Source organism: Gobio gobio (genome assembly GCF_949357685.1).
Source record: "Gobio gobio genome assembly, chromosome: 8".
NCBI lineage: Eukaryota > Metazoa > Chordata > Actinopteri > Cypriniformes > Gobionidae > Gobio > Gobio gobio.
The window spans coordinates 47,813,481-47,823,655 of record NC_137114.1 but is presented as its reverse complement, the minus strand read 5'-3'; the positions used below and the strand labels follow the sequence as shown (position 1 = coordinate 47,823,655).

The 10,175-nt window shown below is 40.5% G+C and overlaps 1 protein-coding gene across 2 annotated transcripts in view; it reads right to left on the bottom strand.

The window, feature by feature from the left end:
* Nucleotides 1–2,004: 2,004 nt before the first annotated feature.
* The window catches only part of LOC307129927 (uncharacterized protein), a 35,931-nt gene continuing 27,760 nt past the window's right edge, over nt 2,005–10,175 (bottom strand). For both annotated transcript variants that reach the window (XM_079822726.1, XM_079822725.1), the window contains exon 3: nt 2,005–4,139. In XM_079822726.1, the coding sequence (XP_079678852.1) occupies nt 2,830–4,139 (1,310 nt within the window). In that variant the 3' untranslated portion in view covers nt 2,005–2,829. The remainder of the gene's footprint in view (nt 4,140–10,175) is intronic.

Here is a 10,175-nt window from a genome sequence, read left to right as displayed (position 1 = left end):
AACTGATGTTGTGCGACTAAAAAAAATTTTTTTCCTCTCGTGATAAATCATTCCAAAAATTATGCTACGGATGTTGTTAGGTTTATGTATATCCCAGCCACCGCGCGCCATTATTTTTAATGGCAAGGAAAGCACCTTATACTTGAGCGGCAGGTGTTATGATAAATTGTGGCATTTTATATTCTATTTTTTTAATGAGTTTAATAAAGAACTCGTCTTCTGTCCAAACATACCATAATCTGTAAAGAATGATCGACTTTTACATACGCCAGGTTATTGTGACTCATTGCCACATACAGAGACGAGCGAAAAGTTTGAATCTTCATGGTGATAACTCAAAGGTTTTTTTTTACCACTTTGTTATTTTGGCTTGGAATTTCGTTTGTTGGAAATATAAACTGAATTTAGAAATGCTTTTGAAATGAAAAACTGTGTTTAATAAACAAAATATATTTTTGAAATGAAGACAGCGTTTGGAGTGGAGTGCAAAATAATCTGTTCCCCGAGTCCACGGCCTTTGCTGTTATTGAGTGTACACAAATAAAAGTAGAAAGTTTACTGTTTATAATTATGTCTTGCACTTATCTGTATGGCTAAAAATGACGGAGTATTGTGAGTTTCCGCTGGAAATGGAATAAGGAAAAAATCCATCAAAAGGCGCCGACGACTTTGTTGGACAGAGTGTTTTAAAGAAAACGTAGCCTATTTAGTTTCATTTAGTTAGGCTATGTCTAAATATTATAATCTTTTAATTTCATATGTTGATTATGAAAAGTGAGCAGCATGAGTAAGGCACATAATCAGATGCGCATATGTCAGGAGACATTTTGTGAATTGTGTTTTCTAGAAAGTTCTTTCTTTAAAATCATTTTCGTTTTGTATAAATTGTTTTTTAATTTTGATCAATGTTTAATCAACTATTTGGCTGTAGCCTATATTTAATAAATAAGAAGCAAACCAAGATCGTCGGGAATGATTGACGTTTGTAAATGGCCTGTTTCCTCAGTCTTTGAGCGAGGCTGAAACTATAGCGTATTTCTGTTTTAATACATTTCTTGAATATATGTCTTAATTACAATAGGCCTATAGATAGTTATGATATTTGTGGTTGCACCGGGGTCCGTCATTATAACGTTACGACACTTTCCTTATTAGGAGAAAATGTTGTTTTAATGACATAAGATATCGTTATTAGACTTAGCTATTAGGCCCTATGTGAGAGCAATGCGTGACCGGACCAGGTGACCTGTAAATGCAAAAAAACATTTTCAGTTTCCATTGCAGTTTTGCGAAAATTTACTTTTTCGAATTGCCTGAAAAACCACCTCAAGCGAGCGTAAAAACTTTTTTGCGATATGTGGGAGTTTTTGCGAAATTGACGCGTTTCCATTGGGCGTATTTTCAATTCGCAATTTGAAGGGTTATGGAAACACGGCTACTGTTAACATCACTAACATCTTTATCTTAATTTGGCTCAGCATCGTTCTCGTTTTTGATGCACACATACATGTTAATAAATAAATAAAGCATGGCTGCTTAATACGCTGTGCACTATTAGTCTGACTATATGTGTTCATACTGAATTTCGAGCTGGTGTGTTAAGAAAGAAAATGTCTGTGTATTCAGTGCATGTATCCTGCTCAACATTATCCTCCTCAGCAGGCCATTATATTAGTTTGTAATCTTGATTCTGCTGAGAGTAGGCCTTGTATGTGCTCTATGCATGCCTAATTTCACCTGATCAGGCGTAATTCCTGAATTATTAGATTTATTATTTTACTAAAATTAGTTATAATAATGGTTTCCCCCCTTTAACATGTATTTTAAAGGCTTCTCTAAATTATGCACAATTTGTCAAATATAATGCCATTGTGTAACCTCTAGATGGCTGTATATATGTGTATATATATAAAATAACATGGTGTTTTGATTCGGACATAATTAGTAACTTTGCATTTGATTTGAATATGTATATATATTTACACAATATTAAAGAATACTTTTAGTCAAAGTTGAGTTTTTATTTTGATTTGAAGCATCAATTTTGCATTACAGTCAAATCTGGACACAGAGAAAGCATTTTGTTATTCACACTAGCTACATACACAGATCAGGCATAATATTATGACCACTGAGAGGTAAAGTGAATAACACTGATTATCTTCATCACCTGTTAGTGGGTGGGATATATTAGGCAGCAAGTGAACATTTTGTCCTCAAATTTGATGTGCTAGAAGCAGGAAAAATGGGCAAGCGTAAGGATTTGAGCGCGTTTGACCGTGTGGTCCGATCAAACAGACGAGCTACTGTAGCTCAAATTGCTCAAGAAGTTAATGCTGGTTCTGATAGAAAGGTGTCAGAATACACAGTGCATCTCAGTTTGTTGCGTATGGGGCTGCATAACCACAGACCACTCAGGGTGCCCTTGCTGACCCCTGTCCACCGCCGAAAGTGCCAACAGTAGCACTTGAACATCAGAACTGGACCACAGAGCAATGGAAGAAGGTGGCCTGGTCTGATGAATCACGTTTTCTTTTTTTTTCTGGTGGAGGCAGTGTGATGCTTTGGGCAATGTTCTGCTGGGAAACCTTGGGTCACTTTGACACGTACCACCTTCCTAAGCATTGTTGCAGACCATGTACACCCTTTCATGGAAATGGTATTCCGTAGTGGCAAACAAGTCTGATCCATGGAAGCCCCACCTCGCAATTAACAGGACTTGATCTGCTGCTAACATCTTGGTGCCAGATACCACAGCACACCTTCAGGGGTCTAGTGGAGTCCATGCCTCTACGGGTCAGAGCTGCAAAAGGGGGGCCAACACAATATTCATAATGTTATGCCTGATTGGTGCATTTCATTATGAATTTGAAGGATTATTTCTTCAGAGTGAATAAGCAGATGATTTTTTAAACCTGCTGCATCTTTGAAACTCTTCTCACACTGAGTGCAGTGGTACGGCTTCTCTCCAGTATGAACTCGCTCATGTGATTTCAGGTTTCCAGACTGAGTGAAACTCTTGTCACAATATGAGCACTTGTAAGGTTTTTCTCCAGTATGAACTCGCTCATGTTTTTTCAGGTGATGAGACCAATAGAAACTCTTGTCACAATGAGTACAGTAGTACTTCTCTCCAGTATGAACTCGCTCATGTTTTTTCAGGTTTCCAGACCGATAGAAACTCTTGTCACAATATGAGCACTTGTAAGGTTTTTCTCCAGTGTGAGTTCTTTGGTGCACTTTCAGATGACTAGATGTAGTAAAGCTCTTCCCACAGTCACAACACACATGATCTCTCACACCTGTGTGTGTTTTCTGGTGCTGTTTAAAACTGCTCAGCCATGAAAAACTCTTTCCACAGAGAGAACACACATGAGGTCTCTCATCTGAATGAACTATCAGGTGTTTTTTTAGATTTGATGATGAAATAAAATCTTTACCACACTGATCACAGTTAAATGGCTTTTCTCCAGAGTGAATGTGCAGATGAATACTGAGATCTGATGCATCTCTGAAACTCTTCTCACACTGAGTACAGTAGTACGGCTTCTCTCCAGTATGAACTCGCTCGTGTGATTTCAGGCGTCCAGACTGAGTGAATCTCTTGTCACAATATGAGCACTTGTGAGGTTTTTCTCCAGTATGAGTTATTTGGTGCTGTTTCAGATGACTAGATTTAGTAAAGCTCTTCCCACAGTCAAAGCACATATGATCTCTCACTTCATCATGCCTTTTCTGGTGCAGTTTAAAACAGTCAAGTCGTGAAAAACTCTTTCCACAGAGAGAACACACATGAGGTCTCTCTTCTGAATGAACCATCAGGTGATTTTTAAGATTTGAGGATGAAATAAAATCTTTCCCACACTGATCACACTTGAATGGTTTTTCTCCAGAGTGAATGCGCAGATGATACCTGAGAGTTGATGATTCAGTAAAACTCTTTCCACACTGAGTGCATGTGTACGGTTTCTCTCCAGTGTGAATTCTCATGTGTCTGTTCAGTTTTCCTTTTTGTGTGAAACTCTTTCCACACTGAGAGCAGGTGTGCAGCTTTTTGGCTTCTGTTTCTTGAGTTTTGAAGTCACAGAGTTTCTTTATGTCATTTAGTTTGTGTTGTTGCTCCGTCACTTCCATCTGGTCTAAAATAAACATATAAAGTAGTCAGAATCAGTTCAATGAGGTTAAATGTGAAAATTAAAAACACTCAGCAGAAAACAAGAAATCTGGGCCGGTATTTATAAAACCTTTAAGAAATGCTCTTAAGAATAGTCTTAAGCTTTAACTTAAGTGTCAAAAGATTCTCAGTAAAAGTTGTTTAAGGGTCTGTTCACACTTGTCATGTTTGGTTCGATTAAAACGGACCCTGGTGCGATTGCTCGGTTAGTGCGGTTCATTTGAACACATGTGAACGCTGCCATCCGAACCCTGGTGAGCACCAAACAAGCGGACCGAGAACGCTAAAAAGATGGGTCTCAGTCCACTTCCAAACGAACTCTGGTGCGGTTCGATTGATATATGAATGCAAAACGGACCAAAGACATGTAAACGAACCAAAAACAGGACGTAATGTCACCAGATGCGACGCTACAAGTCAGCTGATTTGACGACACGAAAAGGTGTATCCAAAATGAGTAGAGGGCAAACGTGGAGCAACGAGGAGGTAAAGTGCCTCATCGATATATGCAGATCTTCAATTCTGCATACAACAGAGCAAATCCTGGTGCTGTTTTGAACATTTTATGAGCTCTTCGTGAGTTCTCAGCTGGTAAAAATAAAACCATATGTACACGCATAAAATGATGGCGTTTAATCCAGCACACACCATTGTTTTGAATGTTCGTTAAGCAAGCTCCGTCACGAAATATACGTCATAAAAGCCGACCAATCAGGTTGTTACCGTATCCCTATGCCTTTGGTTCAGTAACTTTAGGTTCGCTGTTAAAAATGCCAGTGTGAACGCTAAGCGGACCAGGACTATATATGTTTTTTTCTTGTTTTTTGGTCCAGACCAAACGAACCGAACTACAAGTGTGAACTTTTATAGAACTAAGAGACTTTTATAAAGAAGCTGAAAGGTGGATTCTGAAATCCACTACCGCTTCAATAGAATTGTATATATCCTAATAAAATGTATAATCAAAGCCTCAATCAATATTCATCCTCCTATATAATTATGATTTCAATGATTCTTTCCAGTTATGAGTTTGCTTATATCAATAGGACCCATGATTGTTTCTTCCTTTATAATTTCTAAAGTTTGTATTTGGTCTCTGAGTGGTGACTGAGACCCTAAAGAATCAAGATGAATATGGTCTGTACTATTGTCTGTATCTCTCACTGAGAGAAAAGCACGTTATCAATATGTTTTGGAAAACTTTCTCTGGTTGGGACCAGATCTCACCAACTCCAACCTTGGAAAGACTGTGTATCTGTGTATGTGCGCAGTATTCGGTGTTACAGATCAGTATCGGAGGTGGATTGCGGGCATGCTAAAAAATGAGGGGCTTGTTGTTCTGGACAAGCTGGTGCCTGCTCGAGAATCCGGAAGGTCATTACATGCCTAATTCTGGGGTGAAAGCGTCAACAAGTGATATCTGTACACGTGAATCTGATTAACTGACAATGTGTGGAAATTTACCAAGACCGTCCATTTTCTCAATCAGTCAATCAGAGTCATTCCACATGACAATAATGACGTGAAAACAGTATAACTGTTCAGAAATTGTATGTATGATAGGTGGAGGCGGGGAGACTGTTAGAAGGAGCGCGGCCTACGAACTCCTTGTGAGACTTGAAGCTGGCTCTTGGTCTTCATTTTTCACTACTGGTCCTGGGTCCTAAGCTGTTACCCCAACAAAGATAAAAGCAAGTCTAAGACTGATTCTTAAATGCTGACTAAAGTGGCACTTAAGGCCAATTTATACTTCTGCATCGAGTGTACGCCGCAGTGTACGCCGTAGGCTATGCACGTAGCCGACGCCGTCATGAGCATTTATACTTCTGCGCTGTTGTCCGCGTCAATGTGCAATTTACACATGCAGACGCTAGTAGGCAGTGTCCTCGGGCATGTTGGTGTAAGCAAGACAACAGCCGAAGAAGAAGCAGCTTGTTGTGTAGAATGTGTACATTAATGTTGGAATATCAGCAACAGTGAGAGAGCAGCTTTTCTTGCAGCTTGAGTTGTATCTAATACAAATGAAGCATCTCTAGTTGATTAGTAAAGTTAAATAAGGTGATCTGGCGCTGGAATGCGTTTGTGAAATCATGCAGAGCTCGTGGTCGCTGTTTTCACTAGCGGTGGCTCGAGCAATCGATTGCTGTTGTGGAGACTTCATTCACGAAATGTACCCTAATGTGTCCCTGTTCTTGATATACAATTACTGATTAACATCTTTGGTTTTAATGAGAAAATAAAATAAACTATACTCAGCGGATCTATGTATTTATTTACTAGCATAAAGAATCGCTGGACTACAAAATATTGTGTTATAGCAGACGTAAGGAACTATCATCCCATTTCTGGACACACACACACATCGCAGATTTTTTAATTATTTATTGACCTGAGGGAGGGTTTCTGGCAGACCAATCACAGCGCTTGCGGTCCGCGTAGAATTGACGCGTTGTTACATTTTTGGAGAGGTGCACGTCAGGGTACGGCGTAGGTCCGACGCAGAAGTATAAATTGGCCTTAAGTGCCACTTTAGTCAGCATTTAAGAATCAGTCTTAGACTTGCTTTTATCTTTGTTGGGGTAACAGCTTAGGACCCAGGACCAGTAGTGAAAAATGAAGACCAAGAGTTGCAAGTGTTACAAACTCAGGACTACAATGATGTCAACACAAAATGGCCGCCCTTAACCACTGAATCAGCCAAAAGTGAGCCTGCAACGGTGAAGTCACAGCAGCAGGACACCAATCGTTTAATGCAATTATAGTAAAAGAATTTATTTAAGATTGAAACTTTAATATTTAAATTTATCACAAATTAGTATTGATGCAGTGGAATCATTTTCGATTGATTTTTTTAATTTTCATATTCATATAATTTTCCTTCGCCTAATTTATCAACGCCTTTTCATTCTATCCCTCTACACTGCTCCTACCCCTAAACCTACCCATCACACACACACACACACACACACACACACACACACACACACACACACACACACACACACTGCCCCTGCCCCTAAACCTACCCGTCACAAGAAACATTCTGCATTTTTACATTTAAAGGGGTGGTAAACCACGATTTCACTATTCTAACTTTAGCTAGCGTGTAATGTTGCTGCTTGAGCATAAACAACATCTGCAAAGTTACAACGTTCAAAGTTTAAAGCAAAGGGAGATATTTGCTTTTAAAGAAATCAGTTTCTAAGAACTACAGCAAACGGCCAGTAGGCGACTACACACATTCCTCCAGGGTTGGTGACATCAACAGGCTCAATATTTACATAAACCCCTCCTCCGAGAATATTAAATAAGGGGGGGTGAGGCCATTTTGTATCGCGGCGCTGTTGTGGTATAAGTTAGTTAGGCTGGAGTGTTGTTGCCGTGATGCCGAGGAAACGCTGTTATTTCCATCCGGATTGCAGGTCTGGGGTACTTGCTCTGTTCAGCCTTCCTTGGGACGGGGGTGCGTTGCAGAGCGTTTAACATACAGCATGTTGCACGTGTGTTTGAGACAGAGGGGAACAGGCGCGCGCAGGGCTCCCTGCAGCACATCTAACAGAGGAAAACATCCACCGTCTTCGCGATTTCAATGCCAGATTTGCACAACGTCAGCTGCGTGAAAAAAACACTGCCGGTGTGTGGATGCACGACGCGCGCGCTGCACATTTCACGGAGGACAACACAAACTTCGCGAGTTCAATTCAGGATATGCACAACGGCTTGTCCTGAAAGCTGGATTTACAAACAGAAGCTGTTTACGGGCCACAACCTGTAAGTCTGATTTATATTTCATCGATGTGTTTTCCTGTAATATGTTGTAGCAAGGAAGTAAACAGATGACAACGCTGTTCTGCAAACCAGTCTGTTAAATGCTCATTCATACTTAACGTTATCCGACGAACACCTAACATTACAAACACTAACGTTAAAATCTCAACAGCGAACCTGGCATTAGTGTAAATGATTCTTTGATTAGAGCTTTTATGTATTGTTTATCTTCAGGCATGCTAAACATGGTTCTGTGTGTGATTTGGCTAACTTCCTAGTTAAAGCCAGTGCTTAGTGTTCGTTTTGGGTTAGTTCTTGCGACAGATATTTGGCTATAATCGTTCTAAAAATACAAAAGTTAAAGTGCCATTCAGTAGCCATCACTATAGACCCGCAGTCTTTACTCTTGAGGACTCAACAGTTTCTGCTCGATCATCTTCACTCAAATGTTCTCATATGGTTTTATTGACGCCGACCAAAGCACAGCCTCCGGTGAAGGTAAGGGGCGTGACGTTTCCGACAACCGTGCACTGCGGTTAGCAAATCAGAACACACTAGGCCAGCTAACCAATCAGAGCCCACTGCGTATTTTTGAGGGACTGGCTTTATACAACCCGGAAAGCATCAGACCGTTTTACAAGGAGGGACAGAGCAGTGTAGAATAAAGGTCAAATATATGAAAAATAAGGCAATTTTTTTTTAAACGAAGCATGAACACATGTTACAGTGCACCCCACAAACACAGTCAAGCCTTCAAAAGAATGTGTTTTACCACCCCTTAAAAAAAAAAAAACCATAATTTAGTATGTTTATAAATCCATTTACATTCACGCGGAATCACACAGCGTACACATACACGCGGATAGATCAAAATGCGTACAGATAACACGCCATTTGGCTTTAGAAAGTCCCGTGTATGTTTACTAGGGCTGCAACAACGAATCGATAAAATCGATTATTAAAAGAGTTGGCAACAAATTTCATTATCGATTTGTTGTGTCGCGCAACTATTATGCCCGTCAATAAGATGCCGAGATGTTTGAGTATAAAGAAAGCACGGTTGAGCGCAAAGCAGAGTGGAAGCGGGCGAGCTGTGCTGTACCCGTCGTACCACGCAGCGGAAAAGCAAACCGAGCCGAGCGTACCAGTCGAAAAGCGCCATTAATAAATCAAAAAAGTGTGTTAATTGCAGCGAAAGCGACGCGACATGGCACGGGAGCACCACGGTGGTGATTCAGCACCTAAAACCAAAACATCTTGGAGTCCTTGATGAGGAGGAAGGGAGTTCAACAGCAGGGTAACGTTAATGCTGCCTTCACGTGGTCTCTGAATTATCGTAAATACGAGTGTCCTAGGTAAACATTGCACATGAACGGCCTCACATTTTGAAACTTGAATGCAATGCGCTCGTAATCACGACTTCAGAAGTCGGAATCATCAAATTTCCGATAGCACGTGAAGGCATCATTAGTTACTACAAAATCCCACTTTTGTTCCGTTTGGAAGTGAGGAGCGTGCCGTCCCTCCAGTAGCTCTTCTGGTGCTTGTTTACTCGTTATCCAGCTTGACAAGCATGACAAGTTAACGTTAGCTTGTTAATAACAGTTGTAAAGCAGGGGTGGTATAGTTTGCAAGACTAAAGACACGTTTTTATTCACTTGCCTTTTTAGGCCCATTCATTTTTCAATGTGTTGCTATCTTAATTTCGTTGACAAATAATTTGTCAGTATTTTAATCAACAACATTTTTCACAGACAAAAACGAGACAAAAATCAAAACCAGCTTTGAATGACAAAAACTATGACTAAGGCCTAGTCCACACGTACACGGTATTTTTATAACCGGAGTTTTTCCTCCTCCGTTTTAAAAAACAATCGCGTCCACACAAGCACGGTTTTTAAAAAAATCTCCGTCCACATGAAAACGCAAAACCGCGCTATGATTGGCTGCTTGATTTCCACATGGGGTTAGGTAAGGCAAGTGTGTGAAGCTTCAGTCCACTGGGGCCCTGCCCCTGTCCACGGCACCGATGCACTGAGGGATGCCATGGGCTCAGTGAAACCCTTCTACAAGTTTACTTTGGAATCAGTGACAGGTAACTGTATATACACAGGGGCAGGGCCCCAGTGGACTGAAGCTTCACACACTTGCCTTACTATGTTGTATTATTGTATTCTGGCGCCTCTGTTCTGCAATACAATGAGATAACTGCGCATGTATCTGTATCAGGGAT